General features: G+C 48.4%; 14 protein-coding genes across 14 annotated transcripts; 7 read left to right on the top strand and 7 right to left on the bottom strand.

Annotated features, from left to right (window-relative positions):
* Nucleotides 1-110: 110 nt before the first annotated feature.
* DFJ58DRAFT_743689 (ribosomal protein L4 domain-containing protein) lies at nucleotides 111-1,280 on the bottom strand. The gene is made up of 2 exons (XM_041387272.1): nucleotides 1,130-1,280; nucleotides 111-1,078 (listed from the first exon to the last, which is right to left on the bottom strand). Exons 1-2 carry the CDS (start codon nucleotides 1,160-1,162, stop codon nucleotides 194-196), a joined length of 918 nt encoding a protein of 305 aa, XP_041247036.1. The 5' UTR covers nucleotides 1,163-1,280; the 3' UTR covers nucleotides 111-193.
* On the top strand, nucleotides 1,260-2,214 carry DFJ58DRAFT_773331 (ribosomal protein S9). Its single transcript, XM_041389314.1, has 3 exons — nucleotides 1,260-1,613; nucleotides 1,669-2,048; nucleotides 2,104-2,214. Exons 1-3 carry the CDS (start codon nucleotides 1,569-1,571, stop codon nucleotides 2,111-2,113), a joined length of 435 nt encoding a protein of 144 aa, XP_041247035.1. The 5' UTR covers nucleotides 1,260-1,568; the 3' UTR covers nucleotides 2,114-2,214.
* A 383-nt stretch (nucleotides 2,215-2,597) lies between these two features.
* DFJ58DRAFT_773329 (uncharacterized protein) lies at nucleotides 2,598-5,371 on the bottom strand. The gene is made up of 7 exons (XM_041389313.1): nucleotides 5,170-5,371; nucleotides 5,065-5,144; nucleotides 4,931-5,012; nucleotides 4,839-4,878; nucleotides 4,538-4,787; nucleotides 4,277-4,479; nucleotides 2,598-4,221 (listed from the first exon to the last, which is right to left on the bottom strand). The coding sequence occupies exons 1-7, from the start codon at nucleotides 5,232-5,234 to the stop codon at nucleotides 2,722-2,724; spliced, it is 2,220 nt and encodes a 739-aa protein (XP_041247034.1). The 5' UTR covers nucleotides 5,235-5,371; the 3' UTR covers nucleotides 2,598-2,721.
* A 181-nt stretch (nucleotides 5,372-5,552) lies between these two features.
* On the top strand, nucleotides 5,553-8,490 carry DFJ58DRAFT_656120 (uncharacterized protein; the record flags this gene model as incomplete). The annotated part of the gene is made up of 6 exons (XM_041381887.1): nucleotides 5,553-5,687; nucleotides 5,742-6,032; nucleotides 6,423-7,304; nucleotides 7,361-7,966; nucleotides 8,035-8,340; nucleotides 8,392-8,490. 6 exons carry the CDS (start codon nucleotides 5,553-5,555, stop codon nucleotides 8,488-8,490), a joined length of 2,319 nt encoding a protein of 772 aa, XP_041247033.1.
* Nucleotides 8,491-8,570: 80 nt separating this feature from the next.
* DFJ58DRAFT_773323 (uncharacterized protein) lies at nucleotides 8,571-9,291 on the bottom strand. The gene is made up of 3 exons (XM_041389312.1): nucleotides 9,053-9,291; nucleotides 8,873-8,992; nucleotides 8,571-8,820 (listed from the first exon to the last, which is right to left on the bottom strand). Exons 1-3 carry the CDS (start codon nucleotides 9,243-9,245, stop codon nucleotides 8,654-8,656), a joined length of 480 nt encoding a protein of 159 aa, XP_041247032.1. The 5' UTR covers nucleotides 9,246-9,291; the 3' UTR covers nucleotides 8,571-8,653.
* Nucleotides 9,292-9,462: 171 nt separating this feature from the next.
* On the top strand, nucleotides 9,463-11,365 carry DFJ58DRAFT_868107 (WD40-repeat-containing domain protein; the record flags this gene model as incomplete). Its single annotated transcript, XM_041394223.1, has 9 exons — nucleotides 9,463-9,547; nucleotides 9,617-9,840; nucleotides 9,887-10,042; nucleotides 10,096-10,362; nucleotides 10,412-10,450; nucleotides 10,504-10,619; nucleotides 10,680-10,854; nucleotides 10,902-10,917; nucleotides 10,968-11,365. Coding segments are annotated over 9 exons (1,476 nt in total), but the record flags the coding sequence as incomplete, so codon positions are not given.
* Nucleotides 11,366-11,468: 103 nt separating this feature from the next.
* DFJ58DRAFT_656258 (nuclear movement protein nudC) lies at nucleotides 11,469-12,359 on the bottom strand (the record flags this gene model as incomplete). Its single annotated transcript, XM_041381892.1, has 7 exons — nucleotides 11,469-11,531; nucleotides 11,585-11,626; nucleotides 11,678-11,695; nucleotides 11,753-11,774; nucleotides 11,825-11,969; nucleotides 12,019-12,213; nucleotides 12,266-12,359. 7 exons carry the CDS (start codon nucleotides 12,357-12,359, stop codon nucleotides 11,469-11,471), a joined length of 579 nt encoding a protein of 192 aa, XP_041247030.1.
* Nucleotides 12,312-15,337, top strand: DFJ58DRAFT_773300 (PINIT domain-containing protein). The gene is made up of 11 exons (XM_041389311.1): nucleotides 12,312-12,385; nucleotides 12,456-12,600; nucleotides 12,649-12,866; nucleotides 13,016-13,215; nucleotides 13,269-13,337; nucleotides 13,390-13,474; nucleotides 13,527-13,791; nucleotides 13,841-13,946; nucleotides 13,999-14,066; nucleotides 14,118-14,278; nucleotides 14,333-15,337. Exons 2-11 carry the CDS (start codon nucleotides 12,568-12,570, stop codon nucleotides 15,159-15,161), a joined length of 2,034 nt encoding a protein of 677 aa, XP_041247029.1. The 5' UTR covers nucleotides 12,312-12,385; nucleotides 12,456-12,567; the 3' UTR covers nucleotides 15,162-15,337.
* Nucleotides 15,338-15,418: 81 nt separating this feature from the next.
* On the top strand, nucleotides 15,419-16,957 carry DFJ58DRAFT_773297 (mitochondrial carrier domain-containing protein). The gene is made up of 7 exons (XM_041389310.1): nucleotides 15,419-15,538; nucleotides 15,616-15,644; nucleotides 15,703-15,771; nucleotides 15,824-15,974; nucleotides 16,025-16,345; nucleotides 16,395-16,506; nucleotides 16,562-16,957. The coding sequence occupies exons 1-7, from the start codon at nucleotides 15,496-15,498 to the stop codon at nucleotides 16,773-16,775; spliced, it is 939 nt and encodes a 312-aa protein (XP_041247028.1). The 5' UTR covers nucleotides 15,419-15,495; the 3' UTR covers nucleotides 16,776-16,957.
* A 269-nt stretch (nucleotides 16,958-17,226) lies between these two features.
* DFJ58DRAFT_715056 (P-loop containing nucleoside triphosphate hydrolase protein) lies at nucleotides 17,227-19,765 on the top strand (the record flags this gene model as incomplete). Its single annotated transcript, XM_041384085.1, has 12 exons — nucleotides 17,227-17,261; nucleotides 17,289-17,597; nucleotides 17,657-17,767; nucleotides 17,821-18,018; nucleotides 18,071-18,231; nucleotides 18,286-18,465; nucleotides 18,516-18,604; nucleotides 18,664-18,805; nucleotides 18,854-19,135; nucleotides 19,185-19,371; nucleotides 19,421-19,595; nucleotides 19,643-19,765. The coding sequence occupies 12 exons, from the start codon at nucleotides 17,227-17,229 to the stop codon at nucleotides 19,763-19,765; spliced, it is 1,992 nt and encodes a 663-aa protein (XP_041247027.1).
* Nucleotides 19,766-19,784: 19 nt separating this feature from the next.
* DFJ58DRAFT_905050 (Indigoidine synthase A like protein-domain-containing protein) lies at nucleotides 19,785-23,029 on the bottom strand (the record flags this gene model as incomplete). Its single annotated transcript, XM_041394934.1, has 14 exons — nucleotides 23,007-23,029; nucleotides 22,387-22,950; nucleotides 22,321-22,337; nucleotides 22,235-22,266; nucleotides 22,091-22,181; nucleotides 22,025-22,040; nucleotides 21,893-21,973; nucleotides 21,801-21,846; nucleotides 21,537-21,749; nucleotides 21,453-21,485; nucleotides 21,344-21,399; nucleotides 20,790-21,290; nucleotides 20,629-20,740; nucleotides 19,785-20,533 (listed from the first exon to the last, which is right to left on the bottom strand). The coding sequence occupies exons 2-14, from the start codon at nucleotides 22,735-22,737 to the stop codon at nucleotides 19,785-19,787; spliced, it is 2,298 nt and encodes a 765-aa protein (XP_041247026.1). The 5' UTR covers nucleotides 22,738-22,950; nucleotides 23,007-23,029.
* DFJ58DRAFT_207619 (molybdenum cofactor synthesis 2) lies at nucleotides 22,962-23,800 on the top strand. The gene is made up of 2 exons (XM_041379246.1): nucleotides 22,962-23,195; nucleotides 23,258-23,800. Exons 1-2 carry the CDS (start codon nucleotides 23,024-23,026, stop codon nucleotides 23,602-23,604), a joined length of 519 nt encoding a protein of 172 aa, XP_041247025.1. The 5' UTR covers nucleotides 22,962-23,023; the 3' UTR covers nucleotides 23,605-23,800.
* DFJ58DRAFT_207518 (uncharacterized protein) lies at nucleotides 23,639-25,383 on the bottom strand. Its single transcript, XM_041379245.1, has 5 exons — nucleotides 24,477-25,383; nucleotides 24,220-24,422; nucleotides 23,981-24,170; nucleotides 23,855-23,927; nucleotides 23,639-23,800 (listed from the first exon to the last, which is right to left on the bottom strand). The coding sequence occupies exons 1-5, from the start codon at nucleotides 25,011-25,013 to the stop codon at nucleotides 23,673-23,675; spliced, it is 1,131 nt and encodes a 376-aa protein (XP_041247024.1). The 5' UTR covers nucleotides 25,014-25,383; the 3' UTR covers nucleotides 23,639-23,672.
* DFJ58DRAFT_773280 (nucleophile aminohydrolase) lies at nucleotides 25,155-27,051 on the bottom strand. The gene is made up of 11 exons (XM_041389309.1): nucleotides 26,795-27,051; nucleotides 26,644-26,743; nucleotides 26,524-26,591; nucleotides 26,407-26,465; nucleotides 26,281-26,356; nucleotides 26,130-26,229; nucleotides 26,045-26,079; nucleotides 25,882-25,989; nucleotides 25,743-25,832; nucleotides 25,597-25,686; nucleotides 25,155-25,542 (listed from the first exon to the last, which is right to left on the bottom strand). The coding sequence occupies exons 1-11, from the start codon at nucleotides 26,843-26,845 to the stop codon at nucleotides 25,294-25,296; spliced, it is 1,026 nt and encodes a 341-aa protein (XP_041247023.1). The 5' UTR covers nucleotides 26,846-27,051; the 3' UTR covers nucleotides 25,155-25,293.
* Nucleotides 27,052-27,077: the final 26 nt, after the last annotated feature.

The following is a 27,077-nucleotide window of genomic DNA, read 5'->3' as shown; positions in this document are numbered from 1 at the left end:
AGTCGAGGCGCAGCCATAGTATATGTAATGAGGACGCGTTGTGTCACGTGGTCGCGTAGTGGTTCCGTCCACTTTCATTTACCCCACTACTTACAGTCTGCTTTGCTGGTGCGTTTGCAAGTACAATGACTCGCGACTGGACAATATCGATATATGTCAACTTGATATGCCCAGAATAAAATATATTATGAGTCTAAGTGGATGTCTCAATATCATCCACAGATGAGTGCGTAACATCAGAAACCACCCTCTCCGAATCCGAAATTCTCAACAAGCCCTTTCCGAGAGCTCGCTCCAGTGCGTCGACAGCGGCGAGGTCAAGTACAACCCTTCTCCACTTCACGATGTCGTAGACCACCAAGTCTGCTACACTTCTGCACTCTATCCCACGAAGGTTCCTCGATGCCAACCTCATTCTTGCCGGTACCTCGGATTCTCCGGTGACAAACAAGGTACCGGTTCTCCATCCGAGTCCGACTAACCTCGAGCTGAGGGTAGCAGTCTTGTGTGACCACCAGTTAATCCGCTGCAAGACACCCAGTCGTTGTTCCCGGAGCTTCATCGTCAAAGCCACGCGCATGCCCATTTGAATAACTTTGCGATTAAGCTTCGTGCTGAAATCTCGCGGCTTGGGGCCAAAAGCGACACCTCCACCCCTCAACATCGGGCTCTGCCGGTCTCCCAGGCGAGCTCTGCCGCTTCCCTTCTGTGGACGAATTTTGCGACGCGAACCGGCAACCTCAGCGCGTGTCTTAGTAGAAGCAGTTCCTTGGCGAAGAGAATCCAGGTAGTGTACGACGCAAAGATGCAGAATATCTCGCCGGATAGGATGGTCGAACACCGTTGGGTCCAGAGCAACAGCTTTCTTGGCACTGTTTGACTTGGCAGTAAAACTCGACAATGTCAAATACACCGGTTTAATTGGATCAGCAGCTGTTTTTAAATGAGCGTGCTTCTCTCTGCCATCAATAAACTCACGGTTGCGAGTTGTAGGTTTGCTTTGTGAAGTAATCAGCTTTGATTGAACCAGGGTGGGCGCAATTGTCGCCATTCGCCTGCGACATATTGCTTGCGAAGACTGCTGATGTTGTCAGGATAGCCACGGAAATAAATATGAAGTCTTCCTCACCCCTGCCAGTGATTTCTGCAGAGCAGAAAGCATTGCGAAACGTTGAGCTTGATTATAATTTACTGACTCGGAGAGAATTTAGCCAGACAAGACGAATTCTTGCAATTCCAAATTTGGACTGTGAGAATTTGTTGCCACCGCTCAGCTGTGTAGCCCGCTGTGAATATCGACCGCAACACCTCAAACGACCTCGAGAGGGTGAGTTCATGCTCTTATGCTACGTGTCGCAGACATGCAATACGGTCGTGTCTACGTGGTCCGTAATGTGCACGAATACCATTGGGGAATGGCCAGGATTCGATGGATTGGAGTTGGATGAATTGGGTTACACCTACTTTGGCTTCAAATATGTCGCTCGAGACCAGTTGCTGAACTCGCTCTTTCCGCCCCTAGAATCCATCAAAGAGCCGAACCCCGGCATATTCCTCTATACGACAAAATGGCATCTACAGTAAAGGCCGTCCAAACATTCGGTAAAAAGAAGGCGAGTCGCTACACCTCCGTTGCGCTGACTTACTGCTTACCCCAGAGTTCATTAGACAGCAACTGCAGTCGCACACGCTAAGGAGGGCCGTGGCATCATCCGCGTGAATGGCTCTCCCATCAACCTTGTCCAGCCTGAGATCCTGCGCTTCAAGATCTACGAACCCGTACTTGTAGCTGGTGAAGACTCATTCGCACCACTTGATATCCGTGTGCGCGCCAAGGGTGGTGGACACACATCGCAGGTGTATGCTATCCGTCAGGCCATTGCCAAGGCTCTTGTCGCGTACTACGCCAAGTACATCGATGCATACAGCGCAATGGAGTTGAAGAAAAAGTTGGTTGCGTATGACCGGACGCTGTTGATCGCAGATCCTAGACGGATGGAGCCGAAGAAGTTCGGTGGTGCTGGTGCTCGTGCTCGCAGGCAAAAGAGGTTTGTATATTGGTTGCCTGAAGTTCGTGAACACTTGACTGACAAGAATTTCCAGTTACCGGTGAAACCACATTTTTGGTACATATCTTTTATCATGTTACTCCTTTACCTTTGAACGCCATGATAGCATGTGTGCAACTATGATTATGAATTGCGAACATTGCCACTCCAGTGTTGATAAGCTCAAGAAACAAAACATTATTGGGGTGAACTTCAAGGCACGCACTAGTGACTATAAGCCAGTTCAGTGCCCCCCATGTATCGTAAGCCGCCTTGACTTGGCCTCCAAAACTTCCGCGCATACAGATGAATGTCGACCCAACTCAGTAGATGAAATGTCAAGATGCACAGGCCATTAATGGCCCTCAGCTTCATTGCCGACGAATTCAATAGACCACGATTTTGCACTGTTGCGGTATTCAGTTTTTGAGTTCGTCGACAGAGTTGGCGATGCTAAGCATGGCTGTTCTAACCCAAGGTGCGACCAAGCTGTTCTGCATGCCCTCGTGTGGGAGGGCACAATATATCGTAGGAGTTGTTCCTGTGCACGAGATGTGAAACTTGAATTACAATTCTTTATCCGTGATTGTACATTTTATTGCAAAGTACTACATCGCCAACAATATTGTTCGAAAGGATAACTAAGTGGTCCGACTCGAAAGTTGAGTATAATCTAACATATCATGCATGAGCTAAACGTTGACTGGTCATGGCGTACGCGCTTCGTCTGTTCTAAATATTCAATCCCTTCCACGCAGTCGATATCCCGCTTCTTGGAGGATCGACTTTGTGTGTCCTGATTTAGTGTTCGCAGAGAGAGAGAATTCGTTAGAGGGGGTCCTCGCAGCCGAGGGACCTGCTCTACTCGGAGTTTCTGAGCCTGTGGCTGCCTCGCCACCGATGACTTGATCAACATGAACGCAGGTACAGGGAGTTTCCAAACCTCATCCGGACTCCCGTTAGCTCCGACAAAAACCACAGTGTAAGGAGGAACTCCTGAAGTATCGCCAGAACTCTCTTCCTCGCCGATCGAGGGCAATGCTGACGACGATGGCATACTGGTACTTCGTTGGGCAACGGCGGGAGGTTTTGGCTCTGGATCAGGCCACACGGGTTTGGCGAGAACCATGGCAGGTATCGTAGCAGAACGTGACATGCGTCGGCGCCCTCTGACTTTGGCGAGGTGAGCTTCCTCGACGAGTTCTTCGAAATCGACTTCGACCTCAGGCTCAGGATTTTCATCTTCCTCGTCTTCAGTGAAGCTAGTGTTTTCCGGATCAGGGACAGTCTCCTCAGTGGAACTAGAGCCTTCCAGAAAGAAGGGGGTAGGTCGACGTATCTTCTTCCGCTTGCGAAAAGGATCGCTTCCTGTAGCGTATGTACCATTGTCATTTGTGTCGGGGTGGAATACGACGTTGTTTTTGTCTGTGTCAATTGCAGCGTGTGATAATAATCTGGCGTCTACATCCGCATTGTGCTGCTTTATTGCGAGGCGGAGTTGCTCGTGCGTAAGGTCGCAAAACACCTTAGGTGAAGGCGGCTGGTCAGGATATGGAACGAAGGTGCGATTTTGAGGATGGGCAGACGATGGTGGGTAAGATAGGGGTGTTTGTAGAATTCGCTCCGAGGTGTCCGAAATGGGTGTACTTGGGAGTAGTAAAGGGAGAGGAGTAAAGGGAGAAACTGATGACGAGTGAATAGGGATATCATGCAGGCCTCTTGATACAGTTTGAGAGCCTTCAAGATCAGATCGGAACGGCGGAAGCTGCGCATTGGTATCCTTGTCCTGCGTACGAGAGGTGTCCCCTTCAGGACAAGCAGAAGGTAGTGCAGTGCAAGCATTCGGCAGTGGGAGCTGAGGAAAGAGATCATGTGTGGCTGCAGGAGGGTCTGATGGTGGCGAGGGCGTAGCAATGATTGCGAAGGATGACGATCGAGGAGTTGGCAGAGGAATGTGAGGTACGACCGGTTCACTATAGATTCCAGAATTACCAGCATCTTGCACGGGACCCCCTGATTCCCACTGACCGGTTGCTCCAGCTTTGACCCTTTTCTTGGGTTTTCTACGTCCGTCATTTGGAATTGGCCGATTGCGCATCTCGATCGGGATGGTATGGGTGTTTTCAACATGTTTAAGCCAGCGAACAAAATCGTCGGGGTGTAGCGCTTGGGTCTGAGTTTGAAGGGCCATTAAGACAACCTACAATGTGTAAGAAGGGGTAACTCACTTGCTGTTCACCGGTAGAGGCTTGTGGAGTTGTGATGATTCCGGTTTCAATAAGTCTCGCATCCATGTAGGAAATCAAGTATTTGACTTGTCGCATTTCCCGCACTAGTGCCTCCTGATCACACCCGGGGACTTCGTCTATTCCCTTGTCTTTCAAGCAGCAGGCCGTTTCAAAGTTTAGCAGCGTAACGTTCATATCTTGATCTAGAACCGTGTTGATGAATTTCTGAATCTTTTGCATGAGCTTGAGCTAGTCTCTGACCTATGCATATGTTATGGGCGCTGATGTTATTGTGCAGGATACCGCGTGCATGCAAGGTTTCGTAAGCTCGAATAACCGCCTGTTTTTCGCCGATGGATAAGCCTAGATGTGCTGTATGCCAGAATATGTGATGAGGTGTTTCCATGAAAATACTCTTTTGTCCATTAGATCCATCATGTACACCAATTACGTGTGAAACGACGATTCCTTGAAGGAATCTCAAAAGCTCGGGGTGGGAGTAGAAGTATAACTTCGAAGCGGTGTCAGAGTAACGCAAGAATATGAGCAGAGTGCAGAATACCTCTCGAAAGAACTCTCTCCACGATTTGGAAACATCCCAACTGGTGAATAGTCAGCTTTTGCCATAAACTTCGACACAACAGATTAACTTGCGTTTTCCAGAGACAGGTAACATTATGCCCAGCAATAACGCCACTTCGGACGTTTATACGGTATCCACATCCTGAAAGATGACCTTGATTTAAATTTGAGCCGCAGGCCGAAAGGGAGTTGTGAAGTGCACCCACCTATTTGCTTTTTATTCTTCCCATGAAATGTGTGTTTAGCGGCGAATGCATACTTGCCATGAGGCAAGGTATAGGTGTTTCTTTGCATCAAGTCCGCCTGGGTACAACTTCTGCAGTTTATCGACTGAGTTCGAGATTTCATTCTCGAGGCCAGGTGCGGGGAGGACCATCGTATCAAAGGGGATTATGGCGTTTTGGTGGACTCGTTGTAGACAACCTTGAATCTTATATGAAGAAGAACAATTAGAAGTTGCTGTGGCTCTTTCTACATCATATACTTGTGTGGACCTCGATACCTTGTATGCTGTGGCCCGTCGCGGCCCACGGTTCGCGACGACTTTATTCTTAATTTGAACGGCACGTGATGATGGCAGAGCACGTGACTTGGCGAAGTCAAAGTTAGAATTCTGAATTTCTGATTCAAGAATCAAGAACACGTTCATAACTGGGCCGCCATGGAACGTATAGAACTGTCATCCGAACCACTCATGGACACGCTCTTTGCGTCACAGAGCACTTCCGATAACGACAAAATTCTTGTCCATCCAGATGGCAGAGGCTACAACATCCATTTGCAAGTCAATGGCATATCACTACGGCCAAACTTAGTTCGTATGATGAAGGTATGTAATTTTGTGGCTCAACCTAATAGACTTCATAATGTCATGTCTTTATAGAAAGGGGGGGCATACGCCAGTCGCCCAGAGGATGCAGACATCATTCTCGTTGATTCTTCACAACTCGATGGAAAGCGTCTCGTCCGTACCTGGCATCAGACTCCAGGGAAAGCCGTTCTTGAATTTCAATGGCTACGTAAAAGTATCGAAGCCAGGAAACCCCTCCTTGAAGTCGATGGTTGGGGTGGGACACAAACTTCGGATGATGGCAAACCCATCGTCGAAGTGGCTGCCGATGGCGAAGAAGCAGAGGTCGAACAGCTCATTTCAAAGTCAGTTTCACGCCCTGAAGTCCCTCAAGGGGACTCTCTGCTGATGCTCTCGATAAGAAGTCCGCTACCTACGCCCCGCGTGACGCCTGAAGAACCACTTACGAAGAGAATTCTCAATAACGTCCCTGCAATTCTGGCTGCAGATATCCCGAATAATCCAAGGCCGCCTCAGTCACCACAACAAGCTCCACCCGTCGTTTCACAAAATCTACAGCAGCCTTCGGAACACGCAGGCCGACCTACGTACAATTATACGCCAAGCATTTCTCCACCTGTTCAATCATCTAATACCCCTCAACCCATTGCACCACCTCAGCAACTCATTTCACCATTACCTTATAATCCACAGACTCCCCCGCAACCCCAGTTAGCACAACCAGCTACACCAGCATCATTTTCGCATGTCCAGTTCACTCAGACTTCTCCACAAACCCAGTCAACACAACCCGCCACGCCAGCACCTTTTATACATCCCCAGTTTTCTCAAATATCTCAGTTTCAGCCACAATTTTCGCAAGCCCCACCGTTCCCTCAACCATTTCCCGTTCCTCAACAATCATACCAGTTCGGCCAATTTCCTCAACAACTTATTTCTGGTCACATGCCATTCATGCCGCCCCAATCAATGACGATGCCAACGAGCATGCCGTTTCACAACTTAAGGGATCCGCAGAGTTTTCAAATGCTTATGACTTTGATGGATGTTATGAGGAATACCAATGGAGGTGAATTCTTGCAGGCGGGACAGCCCTCACCCATGTATCCCCAAATCGAAGCTTCATCCAGTGCTCCTCCTGCCATCCATCACGAACACACACCAGATTCATTCGTTGCTACAGACCAACCCTACCCTCCTTCATCGTCGTCTTATAAATCACGCAGCCCAACTCCCGACGTTGTTGTGTCGAAACATCGAGAAAAACAGCCTCGTCCTTCCGGACGCAAACCTCGCACCGACACATCTTCTCGCGCGCCATCTACGGTTTTGCTCCCTCCGTCAGTAAAGCGCAGAGCTAATCACGAGGCCATGCCACTGCTCGGAAACCCGCCTAACAAGCGATCTCTCAAGGGCAAGGAACGTGTTGTAATATCTGACGAATCTGATAATGACGAAGATGACCCTCCTGCCGGTTCAGACAATTTATTCGAGCAGTCTCTTCTGAGCTCGCCGGGCCGTACGAACGCAAGAAAGAATTCTGGAGAGGTGTTCCTTGACGATCAAGGGCAGCCTCTAACATTCTTTGTGCAGGTTGATCTGCAGGGGCGATCAGGAGTGGTTTCGAACATCAAGGTCTGTACATTCAGGTCTTTCACGCATTTATCTTGGTGTTAACTGCCAATATGCAGAAAAATAAAGGCAAGGTCATCGGGAGTATCGCAGATGCAGATTATGTCATCCTCTTCACACGCTCGCAGACATTCCAGGGGCTCTTGAGTGAGGCCCACGCCTGCGACAAGGTTCCGATTCAGTCGGCATTCGTTGCCGACTGCATCGCTGAGAGCACGTTGTTGGATGGAAGCGAGTACGCGCTCGACACGGGCGTCTCATTCAAACATGCGAAGCGTGGCAGACCGAGTAGCGCATTTTTTGAATTTGTGCAGGAAACTCCTTCCGTCAAGAAAGAGAGTCAGAAATCTGCATCAAAGCCGAAACCGAAGGCAAAGAAGACCACGCCTACAGAGACGCCAACAAATAAAGTGAAGAAGATATCAGCAGCCACTTCCCTACAAATATCAGCAGCACTGTTGCCACCTTCCTCGAAGGAGGCAAAATTCTATCATGCACGACGGTCTCCTACCCCTCCTCCCCCAGAGACACGCAAATCCATGAGAGATGGGAAGTTTCACTTTACGCAGCCAGAAATTGAGTATTTCTGTCAGTATGCTCAATTCCTGCTCAATGAAGACCCAACGATGTCTACCACGGCCTTACTTCAGGCCATGCACAGAAAGGTACGTGGTTGCCTCCGATGTGTATATTCTATCTGTTCTGAAAGAACTAACTTTGTCATCTGTTGCAGATGCCACACCACCCGTTTGGGTCCTGGCAGATGCAAGCGTCTTCGAAACTGAAAACGCAACTTACTGACATCCGCAAGAGGGCAAATATCGCGTTTCGCAAGTCTTCCAATGGGAATACCGAGAAAGCAACCGAGGAAAGACCTGGCCCGTCCAAGAAGCCTCGATTAGATGCCTTGCCGGCTGCTGCTACTGCATCACAAGAAACTTTGGAACGAGAAGATTTTGAGGTGATCTGTGAATTCTTTGCTAACGGTGGAGGGGATGATGATAATGACGAGAGGGTATGGGAAAGGTTATCACAACATGTGAGCCGTTGCCTTCACATTTCCTCCCTCCCTGACCGCCGTTTCATTCAGCGACCTTGCAAAAGCGCCGAGTCTTGGCCGGAATATTACACAACACACCAGAGTGAAGTTTATGCACACATTGAGGAACTTGTACGTTCCTCCAGCTAGGTGGACAATCCATAAGTGGCTTTGTGGTTTCTATGAACCGTTTTGTCATACTGTATCCTCAAGTATCTGTTGAATGCACTTAAAATTCTCAAGGTGTGAAGCTCGGTGCCAGCATTTAGTTCTAGATCGAAGTGAGGTGAGGATCTGTAGAGCGATGCTGCCTCTACTCGGAAGCGTGATGGACAGGCTGGGGTACTGATTTGAAGAACTTCTTTCTCTTCTCCTCCTTCTCCTCTTTCGACCTGCCAGCAATTTCCCCTGCGTAGTCGAATGTGCCCATAGCTGCACCAATTACAGCGCAAGATCCAAGTGCAACCGGTATTGAACGTGCTGAGGTTGACATATAAGGTGAATGAATAATAGATTCAGCATGACAACACACTTCGAAGACCTGCAAGAAATCCTGCTGCACAACCACCCGCAATGCCATTCAGTGCATCATTTGTTTCTCGTTGATTCGCTACAGCCGACTCCGTGAACGCAAAAGCAGCGCCCATAGCAGCTGTAAAGATGAAGCTCAACCTTGACATTTCCATATTGCAAATAGATTTGTTTCTCTTACCGAAAGTTCCAATAGTGCCTCCACTACGTGTCAAGAACCCAGCAGCGCCTCGCGAATGCGATCCCAAGGCATTTTGAACTGCACTCACAAACGCGCCGACAATACCTGCTTGAAGACCTACGGTAGCTGCATTGCGCAGTGCAGGTTTTGGCTCGAAAGCTTCTTCTAAAGGTTGTGGGGGTAGTCCAGACATAACGGCTGGTATGAGTGATGGAGCGAGGCGGGGGTCGGCGAAAAAGGTTTATTGAACAATTGCCTTATTTGTCGATAGCCCTTTGTTATAAGTTGAACTTGAAGGCCTTTGTCAGTCGGTATCTTCTATCTCAACATCCTCTATCACGATATCGATGGATTCTGATTACGTTACTAGTAGCTTGACGATGGAAGAGTCTCTCGATGATAGTGACCAGATGGTCGCTGATGACAGCAACGCTCCATGGTTTCAAGACCCCGCTCGCTCGAAGCCATTCACGCTTCTTAAAACTGTCGATGTCCGTACTGATTTCTGTAGCTTGCTGATTGTGACTTGAACCAACTTGCTCTGTCAGCTCGACTTTGTTGAAGAATGTTACTGCACTGCGCTCTTTCCATGGTCTGAACAGTCTTCGGGTGCTCTATGGTATGGCGAGAAGGACAAAGAACTCCAGGACGGGTCATGGAAACAGATGATTTCCGATTGGTCTGGGGCCCTCGCAATCGGAACCCTGGACTCTCTGCTTGTTATCCCACTCAACGCCTCGAGGTCACGCAAAGGCCTCTCAGTGTCTGTACCAAAACAAGAACAGAACGTATGAGGTGACATTTATGTACCTACTCGATCTAACTTGTGTATAGACGCCTGGAAAAAAGACACCCGTAATGGCCGTGGGGTGGGCGTTGCCTTTTGAATCACCACTAGAGCCTCTTATTGTTTTCTCAGCGGGTAGCATCCTTTACATCCTGGACCCAGTGAAAGGCAAAATAATCGGCTACTTGCGTGGACATGGTGGGGTGAGTACCTGCGCCCTTCTTTTAATTCGCTGATGGACGGTCCTTGTGATTAGCCAATCACATCCATAGTCGTTCACCCTACGCATCCCTATTTATTCTGTACCACTTCAAGGGATTTTACAACACGCATATATGATTTAACATTGTCCCCGCGGCAGGGGCCTGACAACCCTTGCTGGCCACCATCTAAAGTCCCCAGCCTAGGAGGAGCCCCCCATGGACTGCAAGCTAGCGAGCCAGAGGGTAATGGCGTTGGCCGATGCATCAGTGTTCTCTGCGGTGGTCCGTCCGGTGGTCATCAGGCTGCCGTCCTGAGCGCTGTGAGTCCTGTAGATCAAACTGATACCACGGCTAACGTATGATCATGAGGCATTCCATCCAACGCATCCTCTGATCGCCACGTGTGGGGTAGGTCCATCCGAGGTTGCATATTTCGCGTAACATTTCCGAAAATCGTTCAGCTAGATCGGGCTGTGAAGATTTGGAGTTTTTCAGCGTCATCTAATTTTACTCGTGAAGACAAGCCTCTTTTCAGCAGCAGTCGGATTCACAAGGCGCGCATCATGTCTGTGAGTTGGTACGTATTTCTATGTAATTAAAGGACAGCGTTCTCAATCCGCCGACCACGCCAAGACAGGCTTAGCACCGACACTTTAGTAACTCATAGTGCGCCCGCTCTCATGAGACGTCGCGGTCGCAAGGATGATATATACTACGAAGATGGAACCGTGACGATTTTCCGGTGGATTGGATTCGATAGATTTTTTCCTGCAGGACAAAATATTGGGAAGGTGTTCAGGGGTTGCTCATCGGTACACTGCCCTTTATCTCTTTAATCATGCGGCTGATCATTGTGCAGGATTATCAGGAGAGCTGTATGTATCGACATTTCTGTTTGAATTGGTGGCTTGATCCGTCATTGCAGCATCATTTACGCTCATCTCGACGTCTTCGTTGCCCCAACAGACTCGACACGTTCATGTCACCCAAACGTTTACAGGCGACTACATACTTGTATTGTCTCTTCCTGACAACGTTCGTCTGTATAACCTCGCAAACTTCCACCCCCGCGTGATAGCGCCAGACCCGCCTGAGCGTGACCCGCCGGAACGTGACATTGAATCTGAATTCCAAAATGTACGTCTGGACGATGAAGAGGAAGAGGAAGATCAACCAATCACAACATTCTTCGGGAAATCACCCGAACCGCAGAGGTGGGAAGTTCTAGTTCCTGGTGCGCAGGGAAGCGTGCAGGCTTGTGTGCTCGGCTTTGGAGGACAGTTACTGGTAACACTTGGGAAGCGTAGGGTATGCATTTGGAGAGAAACGCTAAGATAACTCTCGTGTTATTCACATGCTATAGATTTTCCTTGTTGTACATGGCGGATGCAATATGAAACCTGACACTCGTCACAGTAGATAGTATTTATGAGATCTTGGCGTTCGAGAAGTCGAGTTCAGGATGAGCAGCTTGGAACTTCTTCAATGCCTGAGACATCAAAGTTGATCAGCCTCGGAAAACTTGATACAGGAATCGCTAACCTCCATCTTCTTCAGTTCGTCTGAGGTAGGTTTTCCCATTTGCTGAAGGCATACTAAATACACATATGGTCACAGACACAATTAAGTACATACCTTCTGTTGGTTGTCAAACTAAAGGCACGAAAACAAGTTGGTAGAAAGAAATATAGACAAATGCTAGACACGCACCATCATCTTTTCGACCATGCCTCTGAAGAAGCCGGGTAAGAGCGAGCTTTGACTGATAACAGTAAACATTACCTGGTTTCTCCATCAAGGTCGCTGAGCTTACTGTTCTCTGGCTGGATCTTGCGAGTGTCGATCTTAGGGTGATGTGTGAGGATATTGTCCCACCACTGCTGTTGATTCAGTTTCTCTAGATGGATAAGAAGAGACTGCTGATCCTCTGAACTATGATTAAGAATCAGCATACATATCATGATGCAGCACCTCACCGAGTGTCCACGTGCTGTCCTCGAGTTTGATCTCCTTGCAGAGTTCGCCTTCCATAATTTTTTCCTGACCTTTAAGACCAACGCTAAGTTTCTTCTTCTGAATGACAACGACTAAGTCTCTGGCCCGTGTCCCTTTCGGAACAGGAACAGTAATATCGACTTCGCCTAACTCTTGCTTCCATCTGTATGGGAGAGCTACACGTCATGGTCTATGATCTGATCAACCTCTGATTAAGTGGAATCATACCAGCCTGTTCGGCCGCCTCGCGTTCCCTATCGGCCTTATCACGTGCCTCTCTCTCATCCTTCGTGAGCTTGTCGTAGTCGTTGTCTGAAGACATACGTATGAAACAATCCTTTGAACAATCCTACAAGTTTAAACGATATGAAAGAGATGGCGCACGTGAGCAACGGGGGATCTGAATCTGCTTTGTTTACCTTTGTGTATTATGGTATGTAAACCCAATTCGTTCCCGCTCAGCTTAGTCCTCAACTCTTCTCTGTTCTCCTGAAAGCTTTCGCTCACTGTGGCAGACAGCAGAGACATCAATGGCTGCCAATGACTCTTGGAGCGATTTCGAGGTCTGGGTTGTAAATCATATATCATATGTTGCTAAATTATTACTCTAGAATTTGCGGCACACAGTCAAGCATAATACGGTGGATAAACTCAAACAAATTCTTACCGGTTTCAATGAGGAATGCAACACTGTATTTCACAAGTCTGGAAAGAAGCAGGACCTGATAGAGAGGATCGTACAGCAGCTGGAATCCTGGCGTCAAGCCAACAACATCGACAAATGGACCAAAGCGAAAGTTATATTATACCAGGTTCGCAATACCGGAATGTGAGTGCCATTTCATACATTTGACTCATCTCGCATGCGTGGCATTTCTCATGCGCCGCGTTTTTGGGCTCCTTCGATTAACTACAGCATTCTTGTGTGGTAGCATCCTTTACTCTGGACACAGCACTGACCGCGCGCTTGACCACCAGGTACACGAGCTCCCGCATGCCAGGAGCGATGGTATCCCAGTCATTGCCTTCGGTTCCCTCAGCAGCATATAGTTCAGCTTCAAATACAGCTCGTAGCGGTTTCAATGCGATCCCCGCTGGCCGCTATGATCCCTACGCCCCTCCGCGGCTGCCTCCGCCACCAACCACAGGCGCTGGCCCGTCGGCTGTGTCAAAACCAGGTAAGATAAATGGATACACTTGCCTGGCACATCATCACCAACACATACCGCAGGTATGCGCTTCAAGCCCTCCCCATTCTTTCGTGTAGATCAGGCTGTCTCTGGCATTGTCGAGTGTCCTGGTAAGTATATACGTACTCTCCACAATTTTGGTCCACTTTGACAATTTCCTAGAATCCACAAGCTCGACTGATCGCAAACAGCAAACTTTAACTTTCGCTCTCACCAGCGAGCAGTCGATGAAGCTGAACTCGACGACGTATGTTTCCGTCGGTGGATTATGATGCCGTGAGCCTGACACACCATTCTAGTGCCAAGTTCCAGCTTCGATTGTACTGCACCTCAAACACGTTTTATGCCTCAGGATTCAGGCCCACTACGGCACTTTGTCCAATCGAATTTCCTCCCACGTGTGAAGTGCGAGTCAATGGCGTGCAGCTGACAGCAAACCTGAAGGGTTTAAAGAAGAAGCCTGGTACTGCACCGCCAGCAGACCTTGGGAAGACCGTTAGAATGACCGGTCAAAACCGAGTCGAAATGGTATATGTGAATAGCCAGCAGCCCATACAGCCCAAGGTTGGTGGATCTGTCATCTACACACAGTTTGTCTTAGTATCGCCAGCAGAAATTCTATCTGATCGTTATGCTTGTTGAAGCCACGACTGTAGATCAGCTCGTGGACAAGCTCAAGAAGGGGAAGTATCGCAATCATGAAGATATTGTGGCACAAAGTAAAGCGTTCATTTATTGAGTAAATCATCTGTTAAATAATATTTCTTGCAGTGAATAAAACCTCAAGCGAAGATGACGATATTATTGCTGGATCACAGAAGATGTCTTTGAAATGCCCAGTATGGACGTCCTCCACCCGCTTGACTTTTTCTCATGGTAAAATGGTCTAGCTGAGCTTCATGCGAGTAAGAACGCCGTGTAGATCAATACTATGCCCTCACCCGCAGTGCTTCGACGCAAACTCGTGGTTCAGCTGCATGGAGCAAACGACAACGTGGCTTTGTCCTGTATGTGAGAAGGCTCTAAATTTTGAAGATCTCATCATCGATGGGTTCGTTGTTTTTATGTCGCTGAGTCATCAGTCGACTAATGTATATGCCAACAGATATTTTGACCAGATTCTGAAGGATACTTCGGAGGATGTCGAAGATGTTATTGTTGAAAGCGACGGGCAGTGGCATACAAGTGATAATAAGTTTGGCTCAGCTTCCTGGTTGGCCTCGCATCCAGGGACGGCTCCATTCAGGTTTTCGCCGACTCCTCGTGGGTCATCACCAGCATCGGTCGATGAAGAGGTTGCCGCAAAAGCTCATGCGAGGAAAGATGTAGAGATTCTTGTGTTGGACTCTGATGATGAGGACGAGGGCAGAGTCAAGCAGGAGCTATCAGATTCCTACCCGATGAACACTTTATCCAGTCCCGCCTCCAACGCAGGTCTTCCGACAACCGCGCGGCAACCTAGGAGCGGTGATGTCATCGATTTAACAGCTGACTCCGACGAGGATGAGCCCCAGCCACCACCCATGGCTCAGAGTTCTCTGGAGAAGCGCAAGGCACCTTCTGGTGCACCCTCGCCTACAGAGCAGATCTGGAAGAAATCCCGAGTTGATTCCGTTCCAGCATCTCAGCAACCACACCCGCCGCCACAGCCTCAAATATCTCATGCGGTACATCTTCCACCCGTGTCGCCAGTTGCCAATGTCGTATCTATGAGCACGCCTCGGTCACCTGCGACCGCATATCCTACTGGACCGAACAATTACGCTGTCCCTCAATTACCTCCAGTACGTTACGCCAACCCAAGCTTGTACGTGCCACCTGTGACAACATCTCCTCATGACACCGTCCGTAGTCCATATGATACGTACAATCCCAACAGTTATTATCCGTCCAGACCTAGTGGTTCTACGAGCCGACCAGGCGTGTGGCCTTAATATTAATTTCGCATTGCAGGGATAGCTTATTCCGCTACTATACGTCTGTTTAGGTCGGGTTAGTCATAATAATCCTTTGTTTTTCGCAGAGATAGCGCATTATGCAATAATCTCTATTTACGTATTCGACCATATGAACGTTAATATTAAGTAACGGAACAGAGACCACCCGGAACGTACCTAAACACGATGCTGTTCAATCGGTGAAGAGCGGAGATAAAACCTTCCGGATGATTCCGAATTCCTTTTTGACGCGAACTTTTTTCGTTGCTTAACTCTCATCCTCCTTCATCCTTCTCCACTCAGCCTTTCCTTGTTGGCTTTCTAATTAAAAATGGCCGAAACTAAGAGGGTCAAGACTCCCCAGGACTTCATGAGTGAGTTGCTCGTCGTCGTTGCCTGCCGTGTAGCTTGCATTGTGTCGCGCATGGAGCGCTAATATAACTTCTAACAGTCGATTTCCTGATGGGTGGTGTTTCTGCTGTACGTGTCATCGCTACAGTGCGGTCAAGGTTTTCGACGTTGACATTGTGTTTTGTAGGCCGTTGCCAAGACGTCGGCAGCTCCAATTGAGCGTATTAAGCTCTTGGTACAAAATCAGGACGAGATGGTGCGTTCTCTATCCCAGAGTTGGCGAGCAACTGTCTTATGTTACCTCCCAGATCAAGCAGGGTCGTCTGGCTACACCTTACAAGGGTATCGGGGATGCGTTTGGTCGCACCTACAAGGAAGAAGGCCTTGTCTCACTTTGGAGAGGTAACACTGCCAACGTGATTCGTTACTTCCCTACACAAGCCTTGAACTTCGCCTTCAGTGCGTTTTCAGTCTGCTCTTACATAGTCCGCCTCTGATATAAATTTCAGAGGATTACTTCAAATCTCTGTTCGGCTTCAAGAAGAACGACGGCTACTGGAAATGGTTCGCTGGCAATGTTGCATCTGGTGGTGCCGCTGGTGCTTCGTCATTGCTCTTTGTCTACTCCCTTGATTACGCTCGTACCCGTCTTGCCAACGATGCCAAGTCTTCCAAGGGTGGAGGAGCTCGTCAATTCAACGGTCTCGTTGATGTGTACAAGAAGACTCTCGCTTCCGATGGTATCGCGGGTCTCTACCGTGGTTTCGTTCCTTCAGTCGTTGGTATCATTGTCTACCGTGGTCTTTACTTTGGTGTATATGATTCGCTTAGTGAGTCGACTGAATCAACTCTTGATCGTATCACTGATTGTGATTGCAGAGCCTGTCGTTCTCGTTGGTGCTCTCGAGGGCTCGTTCTTGGCTTCCTTCGCTCTTGGCTGGGGTGTCACCATCGGTGCTGGTCTTGCTTCCTACCCTCTTGACACTATCCGGTGAGTTCTAGCCTGTGCCCTCAAATTGAACGCGAGACTCACTCATCACCTCCAGTCGTCGTATGATGATGACCTCCGGTGCTGGCGTTCACTACAAGTCCATGTTCGATGCTGGTTCCCAGATCGTTGCCAAGGAGGGCATGAAGTCGTTGTTCAAGGGTGCAGGTGCCAACATTCTCCGTGGTGTTGCTGGTGCTGGTGTACTATCGCTATATGACAAGCTTCAGCAAGTCATGTTTGGCAAGGTCTACTCTGGTGGATCTGGTTAAACGCCTAGCATCGCATATTTACTTGGGCTTTGGCTCCATCCCTTCTTTTATCCGACGCATCATGACTTATCTTGATAGACTTTATTCCATTTCACTGGGTCCCTCCAAGTATGGATTCTTCTACATACTACCACACTAGTAGGCCTTAGTTCATACCGAATGCAGAAGACATTCACGATCAACGATCTGAGAGGCAAGATTTGGCAAAACTAGTGTGAAAAAAAGTGTGTCCTGAATTATTCGTACTCGGGCGCGAATCTTGCGGCTGAACACTTGGTGCCTCTAGGCCCATAGCTCTTAAGTTGCAATGTACAGAAATTATAAAATAAATTGGAGTAATAGTCAAAAATTTTATACGACATAAAACATAAAACGTGTACTGCACAAGTTACACAGATATGGAGGCCGTGTTTGTACATGTATACCAACTCTTTCACGTGATCTATAGATGATGTCTGGGGAAGAGATGTCCGGAACTATTTGGATGTTCAGCTCTCGGCGTTATTTTGCCAGTGCTGTCACGGTCAAGCTGCGACCCTACCAAGAGTCCTGTCTTCAAGCATGCAGGAATGCGCTTCAGGCTGGTGCGACGCGCATCGGCGTATCTCTGCCAACAGGGGCTGGTAAAACAACTGTGTTCATATCCTTATTGGCGCAGATCTCTCCACCATCTCATTCCCCATCCACATCACGCGCATTAATTATAGTGAATAGTATTGAGCTTGCAAGACAAGCCGCCGCTCAAGCTGCAGCACAATTTCCCCAATGGCGCGTCGAGATTGAGCAGGGTGTCAAGCATAAAGCATCTGGAAATGCAGATGTGTATGTAATTGATTTTGTATAACTCACTTCTCTTATCCCGATGGATCGTCATTGAACAGGACGGTTGCCACTTATCAGACACTCCTACAACCTCAGCGTCTTGCAAAGTTTCATCCGGGTAATCTGAAGGCAGTGATTGTAGATGAAGCACACCATGCTGCCGCCCCATCGTGAATGCCCTCACTTTTTGGGGATTCGTTCAAATTTAATGCGCTTTACACAGATACCGCCGAATTCTTGCGCACTTTGATCCTGCAATAAGGAGCCCTGATGCAACCTTTCAGCCTCCACAGCTGTCTCGCCCTATTCCAATCATCGGCTTTTCTGCCACCTTCAGCCGCCATGATGGGTTGGCTCTTGGCTCCGTTTTTCAACAAATAGTTTACCATCGTGATTTTCTTGAGATGATAAAGGAACAATGGTCAGACCTTTACAATATGCCCGTTGGGATTTTTCTCAATCTGCTATGGCAGGCTCTGTGATGTGCGTTTCACATCTGTCAAGGCAAACATCGACTTGCGTAATGTCACTGTCAACTCAAAAACTGGCGACTTCAATGCTACAAGCCTGGCGCATATCATTAATACAGATACCGTGAATAACCTTGTGGTGCAAGCGTGGCTCGACAGAGCGAGTAAGTGGTATCCATATTTTGAAGCACAGTCCCGCAATCTTATGTCTGCGATAGGGCAGCGCCGATCAACACTTGTCTTCTGCGTTAACATTGCGCACATACGAGCGCTGACAAAGACGTTCAAAGATTTTGGAGTTGATGTACATTATCTGCACTCCGGGACGCCCGCTTCTGAGCGGCATACGCTGATAACAGCTTTTAAAGCAGGCAAATACCCCGTTCTTGTCAACTGCGGTTTGTTTTTTCACAATTGGATTTTTTCACGACTTATTTGGGACGAACAGCAATTCTTACTGAGGGCGCCGATATTCCCAACATCGACTGTATTATAGTTGCTCGCCCCACTCGGTCACGCAATGTCTTCGCGCAGATGGTAGGCTGAATTACAGCATCTTAAACGCTTCCTGTGTGCCCACCATTCACTTTCGATAGATCGGGAGGGGGATGCGGCAATCACCATCGACAGGCAAAGTGAATTGCCGCATAATTGACTTTGTCGACTCTACAAACCGGGTAGCTGGTGTGGTTTCGACTCCAACGCTATTTGGTCTCGATCCTGAGGAACTTATCGACGGCAAGGCGCATTCCCATTTCGTGAATGCGGGACTAATATCATACATAGATGAGTCCGTTGAGACATTAGAGGCTCGTGCTCAGATTGCCGTCATTCAGGACGCAGGTGATGAACAAGTGCCAGTTGACAGCCGAGACGATATCCCCGATCCAAAATACATAACATATGTCGATTACCAGAACCCGTTCGCCCTAGTCGACGGTTGCTCAGGTGCCCCTCACATCACAAAGCTCAGCACCAATGCATGGGTAGGATGTGGTGAAGACGTCTACATCTTGGAGTGCCTGGGCAAGGGATATATTCGTATTGAGTGCGTTTCTGCTGACGAGGGTTGGTTCGACAATTTCTGCTGTAATTCTTCGTCTCATGTGACATTCAGAAAGTCCGGCACACTATCGCGCTACATTTACCGAGGCGACGATGCACATGCCATCTGCGAAGGCGTTTAAAGTGTCACCATTCATGCGAAAAAGGTTGATTATGACCGCGGAGACACTGAGTGATGCGATCCGAGGCTGCGACACTTATGCAGCACAAAAGGTTCTTCGCGGATCATTGGCATTAGGGTATACTTCTGTTTACATACGAATCATAATATTTCTGACATGCAGAAAGGCTACTCCGGACTGCAAAATGGCGGAAAACATCTGCGTCCGATAGCCAGAAGAACTTCATCCAGAAACGGCGCGTCAAACGCGCGCTGGATCAAGATACTGCTGCCGCAACCCTGCAGAACATAACCAAGGGCGAGGCAGCCAACATTATCACTCGCTTGAAACATGGAGCCAAGGTATGGTCCATATGCACATCTCGGCTCGTGCTTATACTCTTGAATAGGCCTATTATGAGAAGAAAGCGAGGGAAGCGAAGAAAGCCTCCCAACTAGCAGAGAAGGAGAGACGAAGGAAGGAGCGGGAGATTGTTCAGGTAGGACCGTTGGTGGACCACGAGGCACGCTAGAAACGTATCATTATCATCATTAATGGGAAAGTTGCCCGTGCAAGGACGATAGCAGTGGCGAAACAGCAAGCGGACTCTGCAAACTCAACAGGGCTGCATGCTGAGCGATATCTATCGTACGTTGTAGGCTTATTGCGGAGTGGAACACCTTCGGAGACTGCACCAATGCGGCTAGCAAAGCTCCGACCAACGAATCTCCTACACCTGTTGTGTTGACCAACGCATCGCTTGGGAGTTGCATTGCAGGAAAATGCTGCAAGACCACAGTATCACCTGACGTTGACGAGTGGGACACTACGCAGCGCCTATGATGGTTAGTCGACTCCGTTGACCACGATGATTCGGCCGCGTCATCTCTCGTGCAACGCATTACGACAATGACTCCCAAGTCACCGCACTTGATGACGAGGTGTCGAAAAAATGGTAGGAGATTGATTGCCATTTGGGCAACACCCTTTTCAACAAGGAAGGCCAGGTTTCCCCGTGAAGTATCGTGATTTGATGCGTCTCTTCGAGAAAGCAAGTCGAGGTCTGTGCGGAACTTCGAACCAAGTCCGAGGCCGTCCAGAACCTGCCACCATCGATCATGTGAAGTGAGGTCCAGAAGTTGTGCTTGTTGATACATATGTGCGAGCTCGAGTAGGTTAGGAGAAGCGAAAGCAATGGGCGCCCATGCAAGTTGGTCGAGATTACCGGCTATAGCGGGAAGAATCGAAGCTGACTTGACGACAGAAGTTGGCTCACTAAATTTTGAAGTGTTATCAGCAGCTCATTTGATAAAATCATGAATGTGAACGAACAAAAAAACTAGAAAGCACAAATTTTAGCCACTTCCCTAAGCCTATATCTACGAAGAAGCTTACCATCGACGCCGTTCCGAAGACACTCGCTCACTACTACTTTCAGTGTATCAGGTGATAGGTTCCCATCCACTGCGAGTAGCTTTGGTTTGTATGCCAAAATAAATTCACGTGCCTGGCAAGAAACTCAAACCTGTTACAAGTGGTTATAGGACAAGACTGACCATATGTCCATCCATATTCCGAACGAGGTCCATGTCAGCTACGCCTGCCCTCAATCCCCCTGATTCCTCCAGAAGTAGGCTGCATACAGACGACCTACCTCCATGAACGGGAATAAGACCATCTGTTCTCATCCCTAGCATTCGTGTCTCCTCGCTCAACAGTCTCCCGAAAGAATCATCGCCGACTGGAGACACTAGCAAAGTCGCGGCCGAGAACTCGTTACTATATGACGAAAGGACTCGGTGAGCAGCCTCAGCAATATTGCGACCAACACCTCCGAGTGATATGGAAACCTTCCCAGGAGATGTTGACTGGTGTCCAAAGTCCGAATCTGTAAGAGGTTGAGATGTGATGTCTACTGCTGCACAACCAACTACGATCAACGAAGCGTTCGGTACTGGTTGCCCTTTGAGATCATCAATAGTCCCTGATGAGGTGACATCAGATGCACTGTGAAGCTCATCCGGGTTTTCTCGTATTCCTGTCACTTGATAGCATTGCTAAGATGAACAAACATCACTTGCTATGTCTAATGGTTGACAGTTCGCCTCACATCCTGGTCATGTCTGTCTCTAGCAAGTTTCGCGTATTCCACAGCAATTTGACCTCCTGTACTCGAAATGTCAACAGTTTGGACAAAACCGCTTTTATCAATCTCGTACCAACAAGCGCAGTATTCTCGATAAGGGCCACGTCTGAGGTCAAAGTTGAGTAGTGAACAACGTCTAGGAAGGTTCGATACTGACTGCTAGCAAGTGATTTTCCTTGTGTTAACTCGCCAACCCTGTTAAGAAGCCAAGGAGTGACGGCCTTCCCCAGCTTACTGATATTTTGTTCTTCTGATTCACGAACAGCTTGTTCGACTGCCTCTTGAAGGGCTGACCCCACGGCCTCGTATTCAGCAGGGATAGGGACAGCAAAAAGGGCCCCATTAGACATGCCCAGTTGCCAATGAGTATCTGTACATATTGATAAGCCTGCTGTACTGAGTTATGTGCCAACATTCCTACACAGAATATGAGCGGCTGTCCTAGGATCATTTACCCTCCAAGGCGACTGTGAAACTAGTGAGCCAAGACACCGACATTTGGTACACTCGCACCTCGAGCCCGCTTCGGCCGCTATAGAAAGCCGGGAAATCGTGCGTTTCCGCGTAAGATACTACTGGTACACCAAGCGTTTCCTACATGGACAAATTAGAGATAAATTCTCCAAAATTTTCCAGCAGCCGCACCAGATATTCGAGGGTTCTGTGTTATCAGTTTAGCGACAAGCGACAGAGATGATTACGATGTCATACCGCCTTATATCTAAAATGGATTTCACTCCAGCCGAAACCAGACCAACTGGACAACGCGTGAGTTCATGTAGATCAGCTGAGACGTCCATTGCTAAAACACGGGCGAAATTATCAAAAGTCCCGTAAACGCTCGGTGTAGCTTACTATTCTCCCCGCCGCGATGTACTCCGCCGAGCCTAGGAATACCACCTCAGAATACAAGAGTTCGAAAATAACATTTCCCGACCTACCCTCCAGTGGCAAAGACCTAGAACAATGGTCATGCCGGCATGCAAAAACATTTGCCCCATACGCACCTTGATACCAGCTAGTGCAGCGAAGATGAGGGTGGAACAACATGTAGTTCCGCCATCCTTCTTTAGAGCAATTGCAGCCGCGATATCCCGCCTGGATAACTTTACGGCGGTTGGGGTTGAGCGTTGGTCTGCAAGACGTTCCAGTTCTGCTGGATGAAGTCCAATCTTGATGCGTCCCCCAATGACAGCAATGGTGGCTGGTATACTCCCTGTGGACCTGACTATTCTCTCGACTGATTGAGCCATCTGCAATGAAGTCGGGTATGGCATTCCATGAGTAATGATGGTCGATTCGAGGGCAACTACAGGCTTTCCAGTAGCCAGTGCATCCTCCAGCCTCGGGGTGAACATCGATGGGAGCTCGACGCTCCCGAGCAGCGGATAGATTCGATACCTTCCGTAGTGAAATGAGACGTTGGTTGATAAAGGTTCCCCGGAAGGAAGTTCGAAGCATTGGAAGTCAAGGAGTCAAGACAAAATTAAAAGCAGTAGTAGTTGAAAATGGACTCAGACAGCTCCTCGCAGCCCAGATGGGCTGGCATAAAAGTATAATATCGGTTCCACGTGAGTCAATCCTTCCATTGTCCTGTACGTATACTCGTTATCTGATCCTATCTTAGTTTTCGCGCTCATACAGATGACGACTTCCTATCCAAGCACCTCGGTGGAAGCGAGAGAAGAAGTGGGCAAGAGCGTATGCGTGCTCTCATACAAGTCATTGGAGATTGACGAGATCATAAAATCAGTCAGCGATGATGGTGCAGGGGCAACAGCACTCTTCATCGGCACGACTCGAAATTCATATCAAGGTACCAACCATGCAAATGTACCAGTCACCGATGTCTTAACATTCATCACCTGCTACGGACAGGAAAGGTCGTAACACGTCTAGAATACCAGGCATACAGCAAGTTAGCCATCAAAACCATGACAGACATCATCCGAACAGCACATCAATCAGTCACACGTTCCACCCACCATCCAGCGCCCGCCGCAGTACCCTCCATCATTTCCTGCGCTGTGCACCATCGGCTGGGGACGGTGCCGGTAGGAGAACCCTCGATCGTGATAGCCGTATCTTCACCGCATCGGAAGGAGGCATTCGTTGCATGTGAGCAGATCCTGGAGGAAGTGAAGCAGAAAGTGCAGATATGGAAGAGGGAGTACTACGAGGGCGAAAAGGAGGAGGAGGCGGAATGGAAGGCGAATAGCGGCTAGAAAGGTGTGATGCCGGTCTAAGTACAGCATAGGGCAGCATAGGGTTCTCCGGACATCGGACAACAGAACTAATCAATCTTCCACTTTGCCGAATCATCGTCCCCATCAGGGCTGACCACAAGTTCCACAGCCCACAGGAACAGAGTAAACATGATGTTCGCCCACCGCCACCAGACTTGTGAAGAAGGATCAAGAACTGAACAAAACATTAGTCGGTCTCCGAAAAGTCATACAAACAGAAAACACGTACGAAGAAGGTGCGAGTATACCATGACAAAGATTAGTTGTCTATACGTTAGAAGGATGCGCGTCATAATCGAGGTCTAGAGTAACCATCAGCAGGAGGAAACTACAGGGCATCATGATGTACTCGTACCGGTCGTCCATCAATCTCTCCTTGGTCCGACTCCCAGTTGTCAGCACCGATCGTAGGTAAAATACGTGATGCAACTTGCAATATTGAAAGACGATAGAGTAGCGCAACGAGTACAGGCTTAGGGAGGGTATTCGTGATGAAGTTTACAAGTGTCTGTAAATGCGGAAGGATATTTGAAAGCAGAGGGGCACTGGGAGCCGTCAGTAAGCATGAATACATGAGACTGCAGTAGAACATACTAGGAGGAAGCAGGGTCCGAGAACGATGTTTGATCAAACCCGCAGAGCCACACGTTATATGCAAGGAAGAGTGCGAGGAGAGAGGCCTCGACAACGTTGGTGCGTCGTAACCGAAAACCGATGAGAACGAGGAACAGGAATGCTGTCAATGCTACACCCAACAACGTGGACGACAGAGGAGATGCGGCAGCTGCGGGGTATGCCTGTATAAGATTTAGTACGGGACGTGATTCAGGAAGACAGAAAGCAGCACGCACGATGACGACCCACCACGCAGCTGCAACGAATGCAGCTGCTGTTACGATGAGAATCACAAACTGGTAACTTTCTGCCTCATCCGCAATGCCCCTGCCTATTTGGCCCGCTTTCTGCGCGAACAATAGACTAGACAGACCCTCCATGGCCACGTAGGAAGGGCCGCAAAACGTGAGGAGTTTTCCCCACCAATAGACTGCAGTGGCAAGCCAAGGCTGTGCAGACTGCGAGAAAGCATTGAAAGTAACGAGAAGGAGAAATGGGTGCATTGGCACCTGCATGATGGAGAGCGCATTGGATCCCCAGAGCAATATGAGAGTTCCATGAATGAGAGAGTGGATCGAGAGCAGAAGTGAAAGCAAGAGAAAGGCTTGCGTTGAAAGCGTTGCTAGCGTCAATGGCAAGAAGAGCAAGATCTGTAGGGCTGTCGATAACCTGAATTTAAGCCTATTGTCAGATGCTTCAGGTAGTGTTGAATGATACCGAATCGAAGACCTAGCAGTATGCGATAACGCGCTCCAAAGTAGCCATGGGTTCATTATGCTGAATGATTTGAAGAACACGACGTGAGTGAATGAGAGAGAAATTAGTCTAACGCAACTGTGGAGGCTACAGGGAAGGGGAAAGACGTAGAAAATGTTGCCAAAGCCACACTTGGAAAACGCGTCAACGCGTATTATTCAGTCACATACACCAACACAAAGGTCTACAACAATTAATCGACATTAATCATCTATGGTACAGATCATGATAGCAATGGAACACAACAAAGACAGCGATGGATAATACAAAATACGGTGAAGATATCACAAGAAAAAATCAGATAGATAATTGGGTGGGGTTTTCGCGAGGCTGGACTGGAACCAAGGCTTTACGTGGGCTGAGGAGGCCCTTGGCCGCGGCAAAGTCAGTGTCACGATTCAGTGACGCTGGGTCAGAAGGAGAGACATAGAATTTGTCAACGATAGGGATCTGCAGGAGGTTCATTTTGGGTGTGATCACGACCATGTTGTTCGTGCGTATCTCCATCCAGTCCGCTTTTTCGAAAGTGAGCGGCTCGCTAGCAATCTGCATTCAGAGCGATCAGAAATGAGAATGGATAATCGGCTTAAAGGGTTCTACCATGATGATGTTTTCTCTCTTATCAGCTTTCGCCATCCTGTAATGACCGCCTTGAGCGTACTCGCTGAATGTCGTCCCAGACGAGAACCACTATTATTTAATGCGATCAGAACGCCCTTGCCATATGATACAGCGATGAACCCTACCAACGATGCAGCTTCGTCGTGTCGAGAGGAAATATAACGCGTTGCAACGACACTCTCGCCATCCGTAACGCAGAAATTCATCAAGCTTGGCTAATCGACTCTCAGCAATACTGCACAGAAAAATCAACTTCAATCTCACCTCAGTAATACCGGCTTCCTCAGCATACAAATTTAATGTTGCGATAGTATCCAACATTGCCTGCTGCAGGGTGCGAGTAGCAAAGCTATTGGCCTTTGGGTCGGGAAGCTGCACGTGCACAACTACGTTTATATGGAAGTAATGAAAGTACCAAGGAACATACCTTCGACAGCAGTAGTGCAAAAGCGCACTCGGAGTCTGCGAGAATATGGTCATGATTCGTTCTTTCTCATGAGTATTCTGTTCACCTGTGTTCCCTTGTACTACATTGAAAACATCGTCCGACAGATCGGCCTGCAGTCGTCGCTTAATCAGATGAAAGCCTGCAATACCACCGTTATGCATGAACTATTTAACGAGCAAGTCAGCAAAGGAAATCATACATAGGTTGTAACACACCATAAGTTTCCCATATGCAAATGGGTGACAGTTGTCCAAAGACAAAGAACCGGTGGTGGTCGCACGGACGTGCCCACTAACACAGTATTTGTTCAGCACGATTTACCGGATCGGATGGCAACTCACAAGACGAGTGGTGACTTGATCTTCTCTGCTAATCGGATTAAGTTTATGTTGTTCCATGCCTGATGTGCAAAAGTTCAGTCAGTTGATAGTATGATCCCGGTGACACGGCACGCGTACCGGTGTGACGGCGGTAAATATACAAGGTTGACTGCCAAGTTCCTCGTCATGGACGGAATCATACCAGCCTGAACGTTTACGTCCCAAAGTTGTCTTGAAGTGATTCAGAAAGCGACTCACCGACGCCGAAGCCATCACCGTTGATTGGTCGACGATGGTCGAGACGCAGGCGCGAATCAAATGCCTGGTTTATAATGGAATGACACGGTCGAGTTAAGAGCTAAGAGCAGGAAGGGTCAGTGCCTTCTTTGCAACGATCGGCTCTACTAACATGAGACAGTTGCACAGGTGATGTGCCCTTGTAAATCACGAAACGGCACATGCGCGAGTGTTAAATCGGTCCAGGGGAAATGGTTTTTGTTCGATTGTAAGAGTAACTGATATAGAGTGAAATCGGACCGAAAGGACACGTAGCAAAACTGGAGTCATAACACTTCAGCCGCAAATGCAGCGGTTAGTTGCATAAAGTACGTGACGATGGCTCAAGATTCGCTCCAGATTACGTCTTATCACATGTGACCAACTTGCTACAATTGATCAAGTTTACAGTATCT

Source organism: Suillus subalutaceus (genome assembly GCF_016647625.1).
Source record: "Suillus subalutaceus strain FC151 chromosome Unknown DFJ58scaffold_22, whole genome shotgun sequence".
In the NCBI taxonomy this organism is placed as follows: domain Eukaryota; kingdom Fungi; phylum Basidiomycota; class Agaricomycetes; order Boletales; family Suillaceae; genus Suillus; species Suillus subalutaceus.
The sequence above is the reverse complement of the archived record's forward strand: the minus strand, read 5'-3'. Positions and strand labels throughout refer to the sequence as shown.

Bases quoted from the DNA above. Each gene is read 5' to 3' on its own strand.
- DFJ58DRAFT_773329 (XM_041389313.1), bottom strand. From the start codon at position 5,234: ATGGTCCTCCCCGCACCTGGCCTCGAGAATGAAATCTCGAACTCAGTC. The intron at 4,788-4,838 runs GTATTCTGCACT...ACCGCTTCGAAG, and splicing joins GGAGAGAGTTCTTTCGAGAG to TTATACTTCTACTCCCACCC. The intron at 4,480-4,537 runs GTCAGAGACTAG...ACACGGTTCTAG, and splicing joins CGCCCATAACATATGCATAG to ATCAAGATATGAACGTTACG.
- DFJ58DRAFT_743689 (XM_041387272.1), bottom strand. From the start codon at position 1,162: ATGCTTTCTGCTCTGCAGAAATCACTGGCAGGG. The intron at 1,079-1,129 runs GTGAGGAAGACT...CAACATCAGCAG, and splicing joins TGCAGAAATCACTGGCAGGG to TCTTCGCAAGCAATATGTCG.
- DFJ58DRAFT_207518 (XM_041379245.1), bottom strand. From the start codon at position 25,013: ATGAACCCATGGCTACTTTGGAGCGCGTTATCGCATACTGCTAGGTCT. The intron at 24,171-24,219 runs GTATGTTCTACT...GACGGCTCCCAG, and splicing joins TCGGACCCTGCTTCCTCCTA to TGCCCCTCTGCTTTCAAATA. The intron at 23,928-23,980 runs GTACGAGTACAT...TGGTTACTCTAG, and splicing joins GAGAGATTGATGGACGACCG to ACCTCGATTATGACGCGCAT.
- DFJ58DRAFT_773297 (XM_041389310.1), top strand. From the start codon at position 15,496: ATGGCCGAAACTAAGAGGGTCAAGACTCCCCAGGACTTCATGA. The intron at 15,645-15,702 runs GTACGTGTCATC...TGTGTTTTGTAG, and splicing joins TGATGGGTGGTGTTTCTGCT to GCCGTTGCCAAGACGTCGGC. The intron at 16,507-16,561 runs GTGAGTTCTAGC...CATCACCTCCAG, and splicing joins TACCCTCTTGACACTATCCG to TCGTCGTATGATGATGACCT.
- DFJ58DRAFT_773323 (XM_041389312.1), bottom strand. From the start codon at position 9,245: ATGTCTGGACTACCCCCACAACCTTTAGAAGAAGCTTTCGAGCCAAAA. The intron at 8,993-9,052 runs GTAAGAGAAACA...TCATCTTTACAG, and splicing joins AGGCACTATTGGAACTTTCG to CTGCTATGGGCGCTGCTTTT. The intron at 8,821-8,872 runs GTGTGTTGTCAT...TGTCAACCTCAG, and splicing joins ATTTCTTGCAGGTCTTCGAA to CACGTTCAATACCGGTTGCA.
- DFJ58DRAFT_773300 (XM_041389311.1), top strand. From the start codon at position 12,568: ATGGCTGCCAATGACTCTTGGAGCGATTTCGAG. The intron at 13,338-13,389 runs GTAAGTATATAC...ACAATTTCCTAG, and splicing joins TGGCATTGTCGAGTGTCCTG to AATCCACAAGCTCGACTGAT. The intron at 13,475-13,526 runs GTATGTTTCCGT...ACACCATTCTAG, and splicing joins ATGAAGCTGAACTCGACGAC to TGCCAAGTTCCAGCTTCGAT.
- DFJ58DRAFT_773331 (XM_041389314.1), top strand. From the start codon at position 1,569: ATGGCATCTACAGTAAAGGCCGTCCAAACATTCGGTAAAAAGAAG. The intron at 1,614-1,668 runs GCGAGTCGCTAC...AGAGTTCATTAG, and splicing joins AAACATTCGGTAAAAAGAAG to ACAGCAACTGCAGTCGCACA.
- DFJ58DRAFT_207619 (XM_041379246.1), top strand. From the start codon at position 23,024: ATGACGACTTCCTATCCAAGCACCTCGGTGGAAGCGAGAGAAGAAGTG. The intron at 23,196-23,257 runs GTACCAACCATG...TGCTACGGACAG, and splicing joins GACTCGAAATTCATATCAAG to GAAAGGTCGTAACACGTCTA.
- DFJ58DRAFT_773280 (XM_041389309.1), bottom strand. From the start codon at position 26,845: ATGTGCCGTTTCGTGATTTACAAGGGCACATCACCTGTGCAACTGTCT. The intron at 26,744-26,794 runs GTTAGTAGAGCC...TCCTGCTCTTAG, and splicing joins CACCTGTGCAACTGTCTCAT to CTCTTAACTCGACCGTGTCA. The intron at 25,833-25,881 runs GTGAGATTGAAG...AGAGTCGATTAG, and splicing joins AGGAAGCCGGTATTACTGAG to CCAAGCTTGATGAATTTCTG.